This window comes from Garra rufa, chromosome 6 (genome assembly GCF_049309525.1).
Source record: "Garra rufa chromosome 6, GarRuf1.0, whole genome shotgun sequence".
NCBI classification, from domain to species: domain Eukaryota; kingdom Metazoa; phylum Chordata; class Actinopteri; order Cypriniformes; family Cyprinidae; genus Garra; species Garra rufa.
In genome coordinates, this window is record NC_133366.1 from 23,988,868 (window position 1) to 24,009,964 (window position 21,097).

At 35.8% G+C, this 21,097-nt stretch overlaps 2 protein-coding genes across 2 annotated transcripts in view; both read left to right on the forward strand.

Moving 5' to 3' along the window:
• pibf1 (progesterone immunomodulatory binding factor 1) overlaps window positions 1–2,683 on the forward strand; it is a 56,940-nt gene extending 54,257 nt beyond the window's left edge. Inside the window, exons 16-17 of the mRNA XM_073842985.1 lie at window positions 1,341–1,520; window positions 1,742–2,683. Coding sequence (XP_073699086.1) covers window positions 1,341–1,520; window positions 1,742–1,795 — 234 coding nt within the window. The 3' untranslated portion in view covers window positions 1,796–2,683. The remainder of the gene's footprint in view (window positions 1–1,340; window positions 1,521–1,741) is intronic.
• Window positions 2,684–4,918: 2,235 nt separating this feature from the next.
• Window positions 4,919–16,412, forward strand: klf5a (Kruppel like factor 5a). Its single transcript, XM_073843008.1, has 4 exons — window positions 4,919–5,239; window positions 8,530–9,436; window positions 11,537–11,596; window positions 14,955–16,412. The coding sequence occupies exons 1-4, from the start codon at window positions 5,069–5,071 to the stop codon at window positions 15,131–15,133; spliced, it is 1,317 nt and encodes a 438-aa protein (XP_073699109.1). The 5' UTR covers window positions 4,919–5,068; the 3' UTR covers window positions 15,134–16,412.
• The last annotated feature ends 4,685 nt before the right edge of the window (window positions 16,413–21,097 follow it).

Below are 21,097 nucleotides of genomic sequence, written 5' to 3' on the forward strand. Positions count from 1 at the left end.
CTTCAAAAATCATTTCAAAATCATCCTACATCGCTGCAGAAGTACCGACCCAGTGTTTGCAAAGTAAACACGCAAAGAAGATCAAACACCCTTAACAAAAAAGGTAAAACAGCAATGCAGGACGATTTAGAAGTTGAGGGAGAAAATGCGATGGGAGTTTTTCAACATACCCTAACTGTATTGAACTGGGAAAAAAACAGAGCAAGACAAGACCAGCATTTGATGTTAAAAAGTATATAAATTGAAATAATAAAAAATAAATAACCAATCGTTTCGCTAGATAAGACACTTCTGAAATATATCCTGAATTATAAATGTAGAGGGGGTAACTGCATTATCTGTACATTTTTGTTCTGGAAGTGAACTTCTCCTTTAAAGTCTTTAAAAGTACCTAAATACAAAGTCTTGCAAATGTAGGCATGCAAAAGAAAATGGCATTTGGTGGCTGTAATTTTTATTCTTATTATTATTGTTGTTGTTTTTTTCATCTGATTCTGAGCACAGTTGTAACGACTCAAATTTAAATATTTGTTTATAATAAAATTGTTATTTGTTATATGGCTTTGGAATACAGTTCATAAGTTGCTTAGGTTTTTTTATGCTATTTATTTGTCTTTTTCCGAACTCCCCCTGTAGTGAAAATCAAAAAAAAAAATTATGTTGTTTATTTGTCTATGTGGTGTTTTTAATATTTATTTTCACAAGAAAAACATTTAAATATGTAATTTTGATGATCAGATTAGTTTTAAGGGATACAATTTCTGACTACAGGGGGACTTTAAAAATTTGATATTACTGTAAACTGTTGTACAAAAAAAGGTGTGCAGAAATTCAAAATTCTTTTGTTGTTTCATGGCAAAATATATATGCAAATAACAGTGTTTTAAATAACACACATTTGAATGGATGTTTTGGAATGTTGACATCCTGCATCAGGACACATGGGATGTTTGTGTTTGCAGTTTCAATCTTAATCGCTCTACCTAAGGGCATAGCACTGCTGGCAAAACAAAACTGCAATCAAAGCACCAAAGAAGCTGCCGGCAGTTTCTTACCTGTTGTGAAAGTCACAAACGATATTCTAGGATAGGGATCATCAAATCTGGACCTCGAGATCCATTTTCCTGCAGAGTTTAGCTCTTACCTAATCAAACACACCTGAGCATGCTAATCAAGGTCTTCAGGATCATTAGAGAATAACAGGTAGGTGAGTGTGATCAGGGTTGGAGCTAAACTCTGCAGCGCATTGGACCTCCAGAGTAAGATTTGGGGAACCCTGTTCTAGGATGAAGCTCTTTAACCTTCAGGCTACCACTGATTTGTTCTTTAATCTGTTACAGGAACTTTCTGTGATGAAGCAAGTCCTGATTAGCATGCGTTCACAGCAGCACAGCGGGCCACTATCTGCGTCCCTACCTGAGCTTGAGACTGACGGCACCGGGACAGCAGTTCACAGACCCAAAGATTTTAAAACCACAGATGAGGAGCAATACAGCTATGGTCCCAAACCCACAGTGTTTGTAAGTTTTACTTGGCCTAACTACCCATGCACAGATCATTTCAAACAGTATTTTGTCTTCTCCATAAACAAAAAAGAACACATTTTAAAGATTTTTTCGAACCGCTGATAAATTTCTTGTGGTTGGACTTGCATTAACTTTTACAGATTTTTTACTCAAAGCGCAAAGTCCAAAGAAATGCTCAAAGATATTTAACAATGATGTTTTTTTTCTTTTAACAGACCAATAAAGACGTTCCAGAATGGTACAGAAAAGTCAAACGGAAAACTAAATAGAGACTCGTCCGACTTGTTTAAGACTTTAGGATGCTCTGTGTCATCCAATCACGGATGAAAGTCTGTTTTAAAAGACCTATTACATAACAAGTTACACAGGTTTGATGTGTAGCCATGAAGAATGTAAACCGCAAACTATGAATTTTCTTTTTAATGGCAATAAATCAATGAAGCAGGCGTGTGAGTTTGTTGTTAAAGTAGGTCTACTTTAGTTAGCTACTTAAGTTTCAAATTGTATAAGCAACACTCCTAAGCATTTCTACTTTTTTTACTCCGTAAAGATATCATTTGATAGTAATAAGATCCGGATCCTTCCGTTTTGATTTGTAAGACGCGAGACACGCTGCTGATAAAAATAGAACAGCGTGCGCATACCTTAATCGCAGCCGCATCGTCCGCTTATTTGTGTCATCTTAATGTTACGCACCACAGGCTCGAATGTCCAACAAGAAGAGCCGTAACAGTAAGCTGCATTTTATTGATTCATTTCATTGATTGAGTCTGCTTGAGATGGATATTTTCATTTGCCGTGTTGTGTTACTTTTAAAGTGGAATTATGGTAAACATTTGTTTTCTGGTTGGGTATCATTCACCGTTTGTAAATAAGCCTTATATTTCAGCTTTGTAAACTGTAAACGCAGACGTGCTGACAGACACGTCTTTAAAACTTGGTAGCAGCTGTACCTTGTTATTAGGGATGAGAATTGTAAGGGATTTAAGGATTACGGTACTTTAACGGTTCCATGAACGATTTTTTTAGTGCTTTCGAGGAAGAAATATTTGAAGAAAAAAAATCTGATCGCATTGACTGATGAAATCTCAGATGAACATAACAGATAACATATTAAAAGAAATAATAATGGTAACATTTAAAGCAAGGTTCATTAGTTAACATTAAATACTACTTCTACAGAATTTATTAATTTAGTTCATGTTAATTTTGACATTTACTAATGCATTATTAAAATCAATTGTTGTGCTTGTTAACATTAGGCCTAGCTAATGCACCGTGAATTAACATGAACTATTTTTATTATCTAACATTAACAACGATGAATAAATACTGGAATAAATGTATTGTTCGTTGTTTGTCTATGTTAGTTAATATAATAACTAACATTAACTAATAGAACCTTATTGTTACCATATGTGACCCTGGATCACAAAATCAGTCATAAGTAGCACGGCTATATTTGTAGCAGTAGCCAAAAGTACATTGTATGGGTTAAAATCATTGAGTTCTTTTATGCCAAAAATCATCAGGATATTAAGTAAAGATCATGTTGAAGATATTTTGTAAATTTCCTACTGTAAATATATCAAAACTTAATTTCTGATTAGCAATATGCATGGAAGAACTTCATTTAGACAACTTTAAAGATGATTTTCTTAATATTTAGATTTTCAAATAGCCTAGTTGTATCTCGGTCAAATATTGTCCTATCCTAACAAACCATGCATCAATGGAAAGCTTATTTATTCAGCTTTTGGTTTATGTATATATCTCAATTTGAAAAAAAAAAAAATTACCACTATGACTGGTTTTGTGGTCCAGGGTCACATATTAATAATAATAAAAGTTATATTAAAAAAATGAAAATTAATAAAATTCCTGTAAAATGTGTTTATCATTTTAGAGGCGACATAAACGCGATAGAATTTGGCCCTATGTATTCATACAAATAGCCTGCCAAACAAGTGTGGGCCTAATTGTGGGAAATATTCATTAATAAAAAATAAAAAAAATACCACTAATTGCAGCAAATGTCATAATTTGTAGCCTATCATGTTAATTAAGTACGTCATAACATAATATTTGTGTTCTGTAAGTGACTAACAGATACATTAATCCAGTAAGTGATCTGTAAGTGTGATTCATTAAAAGCACCGAGTCATATGAGTCGGGAATCGGACAAACACGCTATACGTTGTTGGTTTTCTTAAACGAATCGATTCAAAGCAAATCCTGCAAAATGTGACCATGGGCCACAAAACCAGTCACAAGGGTCAATTTCTTTAAATTAAGATTTATACTCATCTGAAAGCTGAATAAATAAACTTTCTATTGATGTAAGTTGAGATAGTTTAAGATTGGATGATATTTGGCTGAGATACAACTATTTAAAAATCTGGAATATGAGGGTGTAAAAATATCAAAATATGAATTTGTCCAAATTAAGTTCTTAGCAATGCATATTGCTAATCAAAAATTAAGTTTGGATATATTTACAGTAGGAATTTTACAAAATATCCTCATGAAACATGATCTTAATATCCCAATGATTTTTGGCATAAAAGAAAAATGTATCATTTTGACCCATGCAATGTATTATTGGCTATTGCTTCAAATATACCTGTGCTACTTAAGGCTAGTTTTGTGGTCCAAGGTCACAAATGTTTTAGAGTCAACATAAACGCATAAGAATTTGGCCCAATGTATTCATAAAAGTAGCAAGTGTAGGCAAATATGAAAAATATTCATTCATTTTTTTAAATACACCTGATTACAGCAAATGTCATATAATGCATAATGTGTAGCCAATCGTGTTAATTATGTACAATATAACTTATTATGTGCGTTCTGTAAGTGACTAACATATACAGTAATCCAGTAAGAGATTCATAAGTGTGATTCAAAAGCACCGGCTCATAAGAATCGGGAATCGGACCATTACGCTATACGTTGTTGGTTCACTTAAATGAGTCGACTCACACGAGTCAATCGTTTGGGAATCTTCACTGAAAAAGATCCGGTTTTACTACTTTTCTGCTGTTGGCTATTTACTTGTAGCTAGTTATTTTGACCAACACAAAACACTTTTTTCTGTATTAAATAAGATAGTAATGTTTTCATCGTGAAATGAACTTTGAATTAACCTATAAAAACAATGAAAACGATTCGAACACATTAGCTATTTCTGTTCTGTTTGTAGTATGTTGTACTGGCGTCATTATTTATATACTAAATAAAAGACGTAAAGGGCTGGACGGATTTAACTCTCTGTTTTGACGGGTTTGTTGCGCTGTTACAGTAACAGCAGTAGTAAAGGTGTTGCCGTCTCACTTTCTCAGTCTCTGTCAGAGTCAGGCTCCGCCCTTTCGGCGATTATACATATATCCCGAACCTCCAGGAGCGGGGCGAAGCGAAACGGGACATTACTACCGAAAGCGCACGCACGGGTGTCATTCCATGCACCATACAATCACCTCCCCTTCCTCAACGTCTATCAAAATACATCTTGCGGACCCTCTCTCCATCACATCCACGGCTTTATGGCCGCCACGCTTCTTACGATGAGCGCTGCGCTCGCACCGGGACAAGATGACTTTCTCTCGCTTCTCAAACCCTCACTGTCCGACGGCTTTCAGGAGGACTCCTCTCTGTTTTCCTTTGAAACCAAGAATCCCGACACGGAAAGGAGCTTACCAAACGACTATTCTCAGGTAATTGTTTTTATCAGTTCTTTGAATTGAGCTTAGGTTTTTCATTTTGCTTTGAGATATGACTATTTCACTGGATGAATTGAAGATCAAATGCATCCAGTCGTGTGTAAGGTGGGCCGTTGTAGATGATGCGGCAGGCTGCACGCCTGCAGTCCCATCAGCATCATGCCTCATCAAATGCTTCAAGCCAGTCTGCGATTCTTAAATTTAAGGAACTTTTCTATTCCATTCGATAATTCTAGAGAGGAATAATTAAATCTAGTTTAAAATGAACTAACTTTTTATTGTGTTTCCTTAAATACTGTTCGTCGTTTTTTAAGATAGCTTTCAGATTTTTAGAATTGTATCCCTTCTAGAATTTGTACCTTTTTTATTTTCATTAAACGCACAACAAAGTGTTAAATCCAGGACGATTCTACTTTACATTGTCATAAGAACGTATTTCAGTTATATATAGCCTATATAGCCTATAATCTCTGCTTGTACTTTTATTTTTTTTTTAAATGCTAATTTCCATCATAACCTAATCGATTTTTTTTTTCTTTCTTTCTAAAAATTCTTAACCATTTACACCATGTCAGTCAGAGTTTAAAAATGCGATTAGAACTTAATTAAGAGTTAATTAATTAAGAATTTTAAATCATTATCTGCATTGAGTTTTTACAACAGAGGGTTGTTATTTGAGAATTTAAATTTTTAAGTTTATTTCTAGAAATGCAAAGTTACCTACGCAATTTGTGTTTGCTGGTTCAGTGCTTATCCCGTGTTCTCCAAATACAAACAAACAATAAATAATGTCATTGCTATAACGTCCTTCCTTTTACGCACAGCATAATATAAAGAAAATCGCTGTTCAAATGTTTAAGTTTTCCAAAGCGTCCTCAAATGAGGAATCACTCGTGTATTTCCAAAGCATTTGGTGATGTTTTTGGGATTTCCCCGTGGCTGTAACGCAGGGGAGAGTCTGGGCTGGGTCGGGTAGCGCACACAGACTCCTGTCAGTTGCTTGCAGTTGGTTTCTTGGCTACCGAACCGTCAACAACTGACTCCCCCTCCTCACCCACGCACGCTGCTCTTGCGCTCCGAACTGAAACTTCCCAGCAACGCCGAGCCTCAATCTGAAAACTTGTGAAAGAGATACATGTCCGACGAACAGCTGGAAGATCTAAATCCAGAAATAGCTATGTGTAGCAGCCGCGTAAAGAGCTCTGGCATTCCGAGTGTCTATGTATGCATTTACGCGTTTGAGTGTTTTCATTTTCCCTCACGTTTATTCCTCTATAGATGTTACTTTCAGGAAGCAATGAATGAGTCTTGATTTACCATTTTCTGCTGATTACGGTTTTATGATAATTGGGTGGCAATTTGGAAAGGCTGAGCAATCTCTCCAGCATGCTTTCCACCTGTCAGCAAGTCTGTTTTGAGCTTGTGGTATGAGCGCTGTTTTACAGTCTAAGGCGGAATGTAGCAGAGACATATCGAAGAAGACTTGATAAATGCTTTACCTCTGACTGCTCCATACGGCAACACAACCGATTCATGCTCTCGATATATACACGATCGCACATCAGCTGGTAAACACACTTTCATTCAAGCATTCATAATGCTGATATACTGTAAACATAATAGCCTGCATTTATTGACAGCAGATGAGATAAACATACATTTTGTTTATTGATTTAAACGTCTCCTGTCCCCATGTTGAGGGAAATCGGGAGTAAGATGTTCAGTTTTAGAATGCATGTGAATGTATTAATTCATCTCACTCACACACACACAAAACAGATTCAGTATTTCTCAAAATGAATAAAGTGAAATGCAAAAATAATACAAATATCCTTTATGTATTTAATCCATTTTATTAACCAGTGTATTTTCTGCTGGCCTGCGAGGATCCAATTCAACCATATTAATAAGCAAAAAATACTCAAGATAAACTAACATTTGTTGTTGTTCTTCTTTCTTTTTTTTATTGCTGAAGAGTGTTGAACTTTTCTGCATTCTACTGTACAGATGTGAATTTATTTTTCCTTCAGCCCGAAGCTTCTGGTGTGAAAGGGCTTTACATTTGCCAAAAATAGAACTTTTTAAATTGTTAGAACTTTTATTAAAAACATACAAGCAAGCCCGGCCCAGAATTAAAAAGTAACGCAAAAGTAACATAACCCTTACTTTTCTTAAAAAGTAACTAAGTAACATAATAAGTTACTTTTTTAGGGAGTAATGCAATATTGTAATGCATTACTTTTAAAAGTAACTTTTCCCAATATTGATTATCGGTTACTTCGAAACAGCCAAATATCGGCAGTAGAAATATAATGTGCTCAAATAATAATAATCGGTTTATCACTAGATGTATATATTTAGTTTTACCTGCTGTAACATACTTGCTTGTTCATATATTACTAAAGATTTTTTTTCTAAATTATACATTCAATATTAATTGTATTCTAGCTAAACTGTGGTGCTAACAAGTCCAGTGTTTATCCCGCTTTTTGAAAAAAAAAAATGATTAAATGATTATTATGATTATGATTATAGGAGTCATCATTGTTCAAGATTTCAAAAAATGCCAAAGTGTCCTCAGTTGAAGAGGAAAGCAAGTAAATTTCGGCCGATTATTTATTTATTGTTTTTATTTATTTTATTTTATTTATTTTTTTCATAACACAGATTAGCAAATAATCACATAGAACAAGTGTACACTCTTAAAAATAAAGATTCTTTATTGCCATCAGTGGTTTCATAAAGAACCTTGAACATCCATGGAACCTTTCAAATGCAGAAAAGTTTCTTTATAGTCAAAAAGGGTACTTTAAAGTTTTTAAATGTTCTTCAAAATAGCTCTTTAAGAACTGTTCACTGAAAGGTTCTCTGGGGGACCAAAAATGCTACCTCTATGGCTTCATTTTTAAGAGTGAACTGAGTATTAAAATGTATTTTTTATGCAAAATATATTTATATTCTAAACTGAATTAAGTATCTGCTGTGTTCAGTAGTCCATATATTTTCACTCAGAGCCAAGTTAGCTGAGTAAGCAGGCATGTCGGCCATTGTTGTAACAGTAAGTGAATATTTGCATTCTTGCAAGCTTTTCTAAATTTTGATGTATACTGGTGTTTGTGCTCGGCCAACACAAGCCGTCCCTGGAGATCCGGCCAGCTTTGCTGACAGAAGCAGCGTGTGCAATATTCCAGCAGTTATAATTTCAAAATCTGTTTATCTTGTTTGCCTTTAATGGCCTTTACAACAGCATTTACAATTTTATGCTTTTCTCTTCTGCTCTTTAGGCTAAACTAGAGATGGATAAATATCTGTCTCCACAACCTGTGGCTCTCCCCGACCCAAAGAAGCTAAGACGAGAGAGCGTCTCCACAATGGACCAGTTTTTCGGGGACGACCACGGCTCCCCTTACAGCATCAACATGAATGTCTTCCTCCCCGACATTGCGTATCTCAGAACGGGGATGTGCCGGCCAGCACGGCCTTCGGTCCCCACCCAGGTCAAAACTGAACCTGTAACAGCGCCTTTCTCTCATCCCGAGTGTCCGGTGAGCTCGACAGGCCCCGTTTCATCCGCGCTGCCCGATTTCACCAGCATCTTTAATTCGAATTCCACTTCGGGTTCTGAAATGAACGCCATGGATGATAACTCTGGGGTGTTTGTCAAGCAGGAGATGCAAGGCTTTGACATCCCGCAGGATGGGCCGCTCTTCCAGCTCCTGAACTCCGAGCTGGACGTCCCCCATCAAGCCAATTCGCACTCCCACACTCACGCTCACGCTCACTCTGTGCCCTCACAGATGCATACTTTCCACGACCTGCACTTAGCGACCCAACAGACTGCTGCCAAGCCATACTGTGGCATGCCAGCCAATGGCTACCCTCTCGGCCCGGGTCACTTCGTGCATCCTCAGGGTCAGGCCCACTCGCAGCTCAAAATGCCCTATCTTCCCCCCTCACCTCCCACTTCGGAACCTGGCAGTCCTGACAGACAGAAGGAACTGCTTCACAATCTGACACCACCGCCATCTTACGCCGCCACTATCGCCTCCAAAATGGCTGTCCACGCGCCCAGTCACCCAACACCCACCTCGACACGAGCTCCCGCCACCCCTGGGTCAATGCCTGTCCGTTACAACCGAAGAACAAACCCAGACCTTGAGAAAAGACGGATACACCACTGTGATTTTCCAGGTACAATGATATTTTCAATTGAAATTCGTAAGATGTTGTTGTGTTTTCTGAAGCACTACGTGCTTTCTGCTGCACTTTCTTACTCACACACTCCAATCCACTGTTAAATAATTCAGGGACGGCCAAAGCCTTTTAACCAGCGCTCAAAATGAATGCCAAAGAGTTGACGTCAGGCTGATTGTTATTGAATCCTGTTGCATCAAATTGACTGGGCAAATTGTAAAACAGACAAGCCTCACAGTGCCATTAATAGTGCATTTACGCTAAGAAGCTGCATGTCTGAAGCGACGGGCTTCGCAATTAAGAACCCATCACTGCTTTACTTCACTGAGTGGGGTTTTACAGCTAACGACATGAGATGGGCTTTGGATTCCTAATTGGAAAAGAAAGCACACTGAAACCAAATAACAGGATGCTCTTATATGTGACTGTGGCGATGAGTGAACCAACTGATTTCGTGTTGGTGACTACAAAGAATAAAACACTCTCCTTTCCTATTGTTAATGCGTCAGACATTAAAATGGCACCGTTTTGATTTATAATGTATAATCAGTTTAGTGTTATTTTAATCATTTTTGTTATTAAAAGCCTTCCAGCTTTTTATCTGTCAAAACAAATCCTAAAATGTTTTTGTCGAGCGCATTCATTGAATTTTATTAATATTAAATATTGTTTGTTTATTAATTTCTGACTATTAAAAAAAAAGATCAGTAGCCTTTCAGCATTTTTATCTCTCAAAAGATTAAACTCTCTTGGCATACTGTGTATGCTTCAAACTAAATAATTGTATTGTTTTGTAATACTCACAATTTATAATTTAAATACTCAATAATTTATTTAATAGTTTTTTAATTATATATATATATATATATATATATATATATATATATATATATATATATATATATTATTGTCAGTATCAGTTCTAAAAATGAAAACACTTGTCTTGCTGTTTATGCATCAAGAATAATTTTTTTTAATATAATATATTTAATATTTATATTTTTACATATTTAATATTGAATCATATTTAATTATTTAATCATTATTTTTTTTATCAGTAGCCTCACCATATTTTTATCCCTTAAAAACACTCTTAAACACTCTTGTTATATTGTTTATCAAGCATAATAATTGCATTGTTTTTTGTACAATTTATAATTTCAATATTTATTAATTTTTAACTGTTTTTATAGTTTATACATTTTATCAATAGCCTCCAAACATTCTTATCTTCTAAAAATTTAAACACTCTTTTCTTGCTGTTTATGCATCAAGAATAACTGCATTACTTTTAATATTTTATCATTTATAATTATTTAAATATTTTTTTTATCTTTTATAAACACTCGTCATACTGTTTATGTGCCAAGCATAATTATTGCATTGTTTTTAGTACCTACAATTTATAATTTAAATAATATTTTTTAATAGCCTCCCAATTTTTTAATCTTAAAAATTAAAAACTAAAAATTAAAACACTCTTTTCATGCTGTTTACGTAAATTAAGCATAATGACCGCATTGTTTTTAATACTGATAATTTATAATAATTTATAATTATAATTTAATTATTTTAACATATAATTGTTTTTATCAGTAGGTTTCCGAGATTTTTTTTTAATCTCCTAAAAACACTCTTTAACACTCTCGTCATACTGTTTGTGTCAAGAATAAAAATTGCATTGTTTTTCAATACCAACAAATTATATAAAAATATTTAAATATTTAGCATTTTAATTCTTTTTTATAATTTATATATTTTATCAACAGCCTTCCAACATTTGTATCTCTCAAATTAAAACACTCTTGTCTTGCTGCTTATGTATCAAGCATAGTGATTGCATTGCTTTTGATTCTGATCATTTATAATATCTAATAATGTTTATTATTTTAATAATGAATTATATTTTTAACAATAGCCTCAGTCTCTAAAAATGATTGACGCACACTCCTGTCATACTGTGCATGCATCAAATAAAATAACTGCATTTTTAATACTTTTGATGTTTTGATGATTGTACAATTTCAACAGCTTCCCAACATTTCTTAAGCACTCAAAAACAGCTGTGAGTAACAAAAGTTGTTCTCTTTTTTTTAGGTTGTAAGAAAGTTTACACCAAGTCGTCCCACCTGAAAGCTCACTTGAGGACACACACTGGTAAGACTTCCCCAATTAAAAATGGTTTTATTTATGCTCGATAAAGCTGGCCTCCTATTTTGGCACTTTACTGTCATGTTGCTGGGCAGAAGTGCGTTGTTGGCATGCACATGCGTTCATTCTTGCACGCTGCCTGAAAGCTATCCTGCGTCGCTTCCTAATATGAGATTGCACCAAAACCAGACCCAAATACATCAGCAGGAACAGCCTATTCTACTTCCTTTTTTCCATATCAATTTATAACGTCCAGCATTTGAATGACCTCTAGGCCACATTTAAAATCCATTGTTCAGCGTTGAACTCTTATATAAAAATATGTATTTAGAGATATATGTTTAGTATCTAGATAAAGGTAAACAGAACAGCAGACCTCATTTGACCTATAAGAGTGAATATTTATACATTTTGGAATGTGGCCTTTGGTATGTAAACTTAATCAACTGATAAGCTATTGCACTTATCAGGCCTTTTTCATTTTCAAGGTATAGATTTATACTTCCTAAGCCTAATTGCAGGCTCATACTGGTTGTAAAGCACAATTACGATAAGATAACAACACCCACTCTTTTCTAGAAGACTTGACATGACATGATTTTGGTGTTGCTAGATTTGAATAAACACATGAGATTTACACAGTGCAATGGCATTTATTATTATTATTATTATTTACACAGTTAATAATAATATCTAAGGGAAAGTTTACCTAAAAAAGGAATATTCTGTCATTAATTACTCACCCTCATGTTGTTCCGAACCCGTAGGACATTTTATCTTTGGAACACAAATTAGGATATTTTTACTGAAATTCAAGTACAAAGTAAAAGCTCTCGGATTTCATCAAAAAATTGATTTGTCTTCGAAGATGAACGAAGGTCTTACAGGTTTGGAATGACATGATGGTTAACAATTAATGACAGAATTTTCATTTTTGGATAAACTATCCCTTTAAGTAGTATTATAAAGCCATCACCAGCCACTATCCTTTTAGTTCGAACAGGTTTGATCAATAAATAGATAAATGAGTGAAACCACACTATGTCCAGATAACCAATGAAGATAAAACCCAATCCAACCAGTTCTTGGAGAGAAGCGAGGGGCCTCAGGCAGACAGCGCACGAGATGAGCTTTCCAAACAAGTCATTAAAGGATTCCTGTTCAGGGCTCTTTTCGCAAACGTTAAAGCTCAAGACAGGCGCATGTTCAGACGTTTAGCTAGTTAATTGTTTTTTGAGCGCCGCACCTACTGCATGAGGTTGAAACCGCTTAAATTGCAGTATCACTCTTTGTAGTTCTTCGACTCCCATTTTCTACTACCTAAAAGGCAAAAGTCAAGGTAATTGATAACATTGGGATGACGTTTTCGGGTTGTCATTTGTACGAATATATTTTAAATAAACTAATCATAATTTAATTACTCAAATCACTTAATGTGCGTTGATACTGATGCTTCCCTCAAAAATAAACATTCTGTCATCATTTACTCAGCATCACATTGTTCCAATCCTGTGTGAGTTTCTTTCTTCTGTGTAACACAGAATGTTTTTGTTTTTGTTAATGCTATTAAAGTCACTGTGGTCAAATGTTGTTTTGGACCCCATTGGCTTTCACTGTACCAACAAAAATAGTTAAAACATTCTCCAAAATATCTTGGGTTTCAAAGAATGAAGAAAAGTCATACAGGTTTGAAATGACATGAGGGTGAGGAAATTATTTTTAAAAAATAATAATTTTGCGCAAATTATCCATTAAAGTGATAGTTCTGCCAAAATCGAAAATTCTGTCATCATTTACTCACCATGGTCAAATGTTGTTTTGGACCCCATTGACTTTCATTGTATTGACAAAAATAGTTAAAACATTCTCCAAAATATCTTGTGTTCCACACAGAATAAAGACAGTCATACAGGTTTGAAATGACATAAAGGTGAGAAAATGATCACTAAATTTTCATTGTTGCCCAAATTATCCATTAAAAGTGATAGTTCAGCCAAAACTGAAAATTCTCTCATTTTCTCACCGTAGTCAAATGTTGTTTTGGACCTGATTGACTTTCACTGTATAGACAAAAATAGTTAAAGCATTCTCCAAAATATCTTCTGTTAACCATTTTAAACATTTAAAGCAGGCAAGGTTAGCTTTACTGATCAACCCAAACAGGAAATAAAGCAGTTACCAAATAAGCACATGTTCTATTCTGTCTCCTAATCTCCTGAAACTTCGGTGTCTCACATTTTTTCTTAATAACTGTAACGGATTGCAGTTACATTTATTGTGTAATTATATTACATAATTCCATTACATGTAACTACATGTAACTAACTCCCCAACACTCCCTGTAGCCATTAACATAGTATTGTTATTCTATTCTATGGAAAAAAAAAAAAGTTGTCTTAGCTATGCATATTACTAATCAGAAATTAAGTTTTGATACATTTCTGGTTGGAAATTTACAAAATATATTCATGGAACATGATCTTTACTTAATATCCTAATGAATTTCAGCATAAAATTGCTAATTTTACCCAAACTATTGTTACAAATATATCTGAGCTACTTATGACTGGTTTTGTGGTCCAGGCTCACAAATATTGACAGAATTTTAATTTCTGTCCTTTTAAAGACACAAAATGAAGTCTTTAAATTCACATTATTCATAATCATTCAAGAGTACACTCTTAAAAATAAAAATGCTTCAATAGGTTCTTCAAGTGATGCCTTAGAAAAACCATTTTTGCTTCCACAAAGAACCATTCAGTCAAAGAAGCATGTCTTGCTTACCTTTTTATAATCTGAAGAACCTCATTTGCCACAAAGAACCTTTGTTCTTCAGATGTTAAAGGTTCTTTATGGAACCATTTAGAGGTTCTTCTATGGCATCGTGAAGCACCTTTAAGAGTGTAGTTTAAATGCCTGTTCTAATGTATGTGCTAAGCGTTTCCACAAGGACCATCAAACCGACTTGATTTGTAGAAGAGAGAGGGAAAAAAAGTCTCATCTTTCAAAAAACATGTTCTAAACCCCATGTTCTAGAAAGGCAAACATTGTGCAGCTATTTATGGCCGCCTATGAGTTTGGTCTTGTCAGCGGCCTTCACGAACATACCAAAATACTGAAATACTTTAATCTTAGAGATTGAGTTAAGTGAAGTTTATGTGCTCCACACCTCTCAGTATATGTTTGTTATGGTTACTATAGTGATGACAGAGGAACCCTACCCACACAGATTACTCATTTAGTATTACTAATGTGTTAGTGAAAAGAAACCTGTTCCTTAACCGTGAATGCTAGTTTCTTCCGTATTGTGTTCGGGACTTGGTGTAACTAACCAAACCTGGTGTCCTTTGTGCTCTGTGTTCAGGTGAGAAGCCGTATAGGTGCACGTGGGAGGGCTGCGACTGGCGGTTTGCTCGTTCCGATGAGCTGACGCGTCACTTCAGGAAGCACACGGGAGCCAAACCCTTCCAGTGCGCCGTGTGCAGCCGGAGCTTCTCACGCTCCGATCATCTCGCCCTGCATATGAAGAGGCACCAGAATTAGACACACTAACTGAAAAACAAAAGACATGGATATTTCTTCTTCTTCTTATGCACTTGAAGTGATAACAGTACGACTTAATTCTTGCTCTACACCGACGACCTTATAATATTTAGGGTAATCTTCTTTGACCTGTCGAGAGCGTTGAGCTGTTGGCTGTAAACTGAAAAAGTTTTGATATTACCATTTCTTATTGTACCTTTATTCCTCTCTCTTTCGGATGTATAGATCAAATTTCTGTAAGGACCCTCATCTCATTTTGACATTGTCTTTAATACAGATAAGCTGTGTTCTAGATGAGACTCGCTCTCAGTCTTTAATTGGAAGATGAAATGTTTTGAAACACAATACAAAGCACTAAGACGCAACTCCCATTTTACTTTGCACTTGAATTCGACTGGAAAAAAGATGACTATCTATGTATGATAAATGCTTTTAATATATATCACTGGAATAGTTACTGCTCTTAGCGGGGTTTCAGGTACACAAGCTACACTGCGATTCCCTCTTTTTAGTTGCTGAAGTATTTATAGCTTTGGATGATAATGTGCTGCTACTGAACAGCAATTATTTCATGAATTATTAAACAATGGTATAGAAAAGCAATGAGAAGTGGGAAAGGGCTTTAGACAGCTGTGTGATTTGTACAGTCTCCTTTCTACACACAGAAGCATGCCGAGCGTTTGTTTTCCTACTGTCATTGATGTATAAGCTCATATGAATGTACGAGACCACAGTGACTGTTCTTTTGAACACATTTCATCTTAAAGTGCCTTTTCATCTTTGTTTTTATCAGCAGCACAGGCTTCAAATTCTTGTTCATAGAAAGACAATACAAATTCTGAAGGTTACCATTATTATTATTTTACTATTACTGCCTTTTCAATTCGGCTGCCTTTCATACCTTTAAGAGAGGGTTAAAGCATCAACTGGCTCTTGTAAAATCGATGTATTTATTGCATTGGCTTTGTGAAGTGAAATCTGACAAGTTTTGTGTAATTGAAATGCCTTAATGTAAATACTATAACATTTTATTGTACATATTATTTTGATTTATTTTGTCGCTCTGTTCTTTTATTTTCCTTTTTCTCGGAAAAGGATCATATTGTTCTGGATTTTGGCTATTGTGTGACTATTTTTGTTGTTTTTGGATTTTTTTTTTATATTTCACTTATTTTGTAGATTCTCAGATTATATTTCTAAATTGGTTGTCCTCTTGACGAAATGTTTTTTGCCTACTGATTGAAATGAAACCTAATAAAACCAACTTTATAATTTTTAATGCTTTTCACAAACTTCTCTCACACAGTGTTTTCTAAATAAAATATATAGATCGGTTACGTCAATAAACTACATCTAGTTTAGATTGGCGTATTCCTAGGGGTTCCTGTTCGCTCGCTATAAAATCGTTGACCAATCTATTTGTTGATGTTTCTAAGCTCCAAGAAAAGAAATACTACAAAGGAGTAAAGATAAAACTACCATCAAAGCAGAAAGTTAAGTTTCAAAGATCACTTGGACCTCTGCCACAAAGTTTGAATGTCCCTTATCTGATGGTTGACATCGTAAAGAAGCGATTTCCACAACTCAAACAAACCCTAAAGCTCTGAAAAAGAAAATTAATGGGAATTCCTTTTTATGTCAACATACGTCAAGAATGAGTGACGCTAGCACAATGCCTCGATGTTATTTTTTATTGTCCCGTGCAGCCCATTTAGAATTTTACATCTTGCCCACAAAAACATTAAGCCATGAAATAATAGTTCACCCCCAAAATGACAATTTTGTAATCATTTACTCACCCTCATATTGTTCCAAACCTGTAAGACCGAAAAAGGTTGATTTAAGAAATGTCTATTTTGAGAACGTTCTTAAAACAGTTTAAACAATTTGATTTAAGTTTTGTTTAGACTGTCAGCCCAAATCCGTTCTTTATGCAAATCCCATTAAAAACTGATTATATTTAGCTACATGAAATCTGATTTTAAGCTACATTTTAAGCTACATTCATACGTGGTGAAATCCTATTCATATCGCATTCCTATAAATCCGTATACTGGTTATATTAAAAAAAAGATGACAAATGTTATTACTTACTCATAAAAAGTTTGTGTTAATTTAGCACCTTAAAGGAGATCTATTATGTACCTTTTTGCAGTATGTCATATAAGTCTCAGGTATTCCCCAGAATGTGTCTGTGAAGTTTCAGCTCAAAATAGCCCACATTCTTATATCATTTTGAAAATTACTATTTTGAGTGGAAGTAGAAACAAGCTGTTCTGGTGCAAGGCTCTTTAAATGCAAATGAGCTGCTGCTCCCCGCCCCATTTTCCAGAACAGGGCTGTACCTTTACAATTTTTACATCAGAAGATACTTAGCCAAAAAACATCTGTTTGGTTTTGATTATCATGCTGAAATCATCTGTTTTAAAGCCATATCCATTTAAACTTCTGATATATGATTTTATGAGCAAACACATCCAAAGTATGCACACTAGAGATGCGCGGATGAGCTCAAACGTCACCGGAATCCATTGCTTCAAATAAATTATTTGCTTGCTACCCACCCACACCTATATATTTTTTTCTGATTTAGATATCCGATCCGACTCGCACCCGATCGCCACATTACAGTGATTCTAATTCTTAATTTTGCATGATGATATAATGAATGGATTGCTCATTTTTAACAGCAGCATTAGAGCTGTTTTGATCTGGGCATCATTGCACACGTCTGCAGTGCATTTATGGCTCCATGGCCACCTGAGCTGATCACAGTCACTCAGTCAATGCTTGTGTTTATACCACCCACTCCGTGGCATGTTTTGGAAGCATCCTAATATCTCTTGGTCTTGCAAATCTCGTGCCGGCTGGGTGAACGCACTCAGGACAGTCGAATGTTGCGATGGATCAGAAGTAAATAATGATATAAATACTGTTCAGTTTCTTGCACAGACTGATTGTTTTGTGCCTTAAGACCTCAATGTATCGTCACGTGCCACAGGGTTTAATTTGGTTTTGTCTGTGTATATTTATTTTACTCTTAGAGATTTGGTAACCATTGACTGCCATTATATGACTGACAGACTGCAACGGTTTGAGTAAAAATCTTCATTTGTGTTCTCCTGAAGAAACAAAGTCACCTACATCTTGGATGCTCTGGGGGTAAGCAGATAAACATCAAATGTTCATTTTTGGGTGAACTATCTTTTTAAAACACGTTCATATTTTAGAGAATGTAGTTCATATTTGTATCATTAATAATTTGCGTTATCTCATCCACCCACAATTAATCAAAATATATTTTTTATTACCCAACCCGTGTATTATCCACAACGCCTGACGGCTGAAGGTCTGGAACTCATGGCAGCTTTCATTGGCCAAGTCCCGCCCATGAGACCGTTTGATCGTCATGTCAAACAACCAATCACAGTCTGTTTCGTTCAGCGTCACATTTCTGTGCGTGGAAATGCCCCCACAACAATAGACTGGCGTGCAACAAGTCAGTCATTGAAATAACCAGCATTGAAAGATAACGAAGAAGAGGGAGAACAAGTAGTAAGTCAGTAATTTGTTGGCGAACGTCGCAAATGTGTATAACAACAATGGCGTCTGCATAAGCACATTTTAACAAAACGCCGAGTAAATCAGTCTGCGCTTTGTTTCCCGGCGGACCGAAAATAAACGCCACACTCGCGTCTTCCGGAAATCCGGTCAAATTCAACTAATCAGAGGACGACTTTGACATTCCTGAAGTGTTTCCAGTTAAGCGTACCATATGCATCAGACGTTTAGCCAACGTTCCGTGGGCGTGACGTCTGAGGCTGAGACTAACACATAACTAACGCACACAGAAAGCGGCTGTCATGCAGCATGTGACTACTCTTTCATGTCTTATTACGCTTAAACTGTCAAATACACAGTTTATGTTAAAAACACACATGAGTTACAAAAACAGTCAGTTATGTCTGTGAAGGTTAAAAGCTGGGAAAGAAATGGCATGTTTTTATTAGATCTGTGTGGCAGCAGCGCACTACACAATAAATAAATCAATGAATCCACTGCTGTCTTCTCTCCTCTGAGGCAGGGACTCTAAATAGTGTTCTGTGCTCATCTGTGCAGCCAAAGACAGAACAGTTAGCATGCTTTGTTCCAACTTTCGCCATGGCCTTAGAACTGGTACACAGTTGTTGTTTGTGGAAAATAAAATGGCAGCGCCATGTGTGGAAACTGGCAGATTAAGGGGTGGTATTATTATAATAAGATCCCCTTTCTATGTCATGAGGGGAGCGGAATCTGAGTGAGCTTTTTCACAAGCTTGCAGAAGAAAAAATTATACAAACATGGAAAAAGTCAGATTTGATTTGAACTGTAATTTGACAATAGAATTTGGTTTTGTAGTTCAAGAAGATTTCTGTTTTTAAAAAGGACATTTACTAGCTGGTGTGCAGCTCATGTACAAGACAGATCTCATAAACATCACAGAATCAAAATCAATCTTATCGCTGGAATCTTAATGGTATCACGTCTGAAATGGATTATTTCTCTGTTCACAGACTCACTGTTCCTACTGAAAACGTCTTATCAATCTTATTGAATCTCTTCACAATAATTCTGGAATTAGTATGATGCCCCTTCATACATTTGATCAGATTCTCAACCAGCATGTGGACTAAAACATTGTTATGTTCAGAATCTCAGGCCCTGAAATGATCAGCATGGATGGACACTTGGTGAACGCACTGTTTGCTTTAAGAGGCATCACTGGTTTCTTGGGGTGCAACCGAATTACAAGCTGCCAAAACGTTGGGGACCCCTGTGAGCAAAGAAACAATACAGCTTTTGATATGAGATCAGGAAACACCGCAAAGGAAAATAAATGCTTTCATTGCTTTTAAAGAGAAGGGGAATTTCTCCCTCTCTTCTACATATGTTCTTAGTTTGATTCCTCGGACAAACCTCAGCCCCTGGACATAATGAACTTCAGATGTCAAAGACAGGCAAACAATGGAAGCTCCATTGGACCCAATCAGGAGGTTCTTCAAGGTTCCTCCTGAGAATTGTTACTCCTACAAGTCCCCTTCTCTCCTCCACTCTTTCTTCCTCTCCTACCTCCCACTTTCCGTAGCCTACATGGAGGTTTTAAACCCCCAGGGTGAACATTATTTCTCTAATGCATAGGGCCCCTGGTTTTTTTCTTCATTTTCAGCCCTCAAAACATCATAAGCTGCACTTTCTCATAACCTGTCCCAGCCAGATCAATATAAATGAGTCACCCTTTGCTGTAAACAAACAAAAGTGCCAAAAACAAAGGAAGCAGCTTTATTTCTCACAGATTTGTACATGTTATGATATGGAAAGTGTCAGAAAGGAGGACCGGTTATAATCAGGCTAGCATAATCTACTCCAGCACTGAGATTTAATAGGATTGTAGTTATTTGAAATGAGAAAAGTCAAAGATTTGTCAAAGACATTCAGACCAGCAAAGCAAAGTAACGATTATATGGACCTTTATATACTGTAAGCCAGCAAAGTTCAAGCAGTCAGGGTGTCAGTTTTTGGGCAAAAACATCTGATTTACAGCACTCCACATATCACCCAACTTTTAACTCTTCCCTCAAGCACTAATCGCGCAGCTGGATGGTCGGGTTCAATGTTCAAAAAGCAAGTTTCTTGAATTTTCAGAGGGAGTTTCCTGGACACACAGTCCTCGGGTAAGTTAAAGGTGATTCTTCTTTTCAGTACATCTATGATGGCATGAAATTACTAAATTTAATTCTGTTTCTTTGGTCTAATATAGTGCTGTGATGACATATAGTGCAGTGATGACATATTTCATTCATGTAGGCCAACCCTTAACTTAGCATCACCCGTGTTCCCTTATCAAAAACATGTATATTTTTCCATTGACTTAAAGCAGAAAATAAGATCTGAGACAAACCAAAGTTCTTAAATGTTTTATTTATC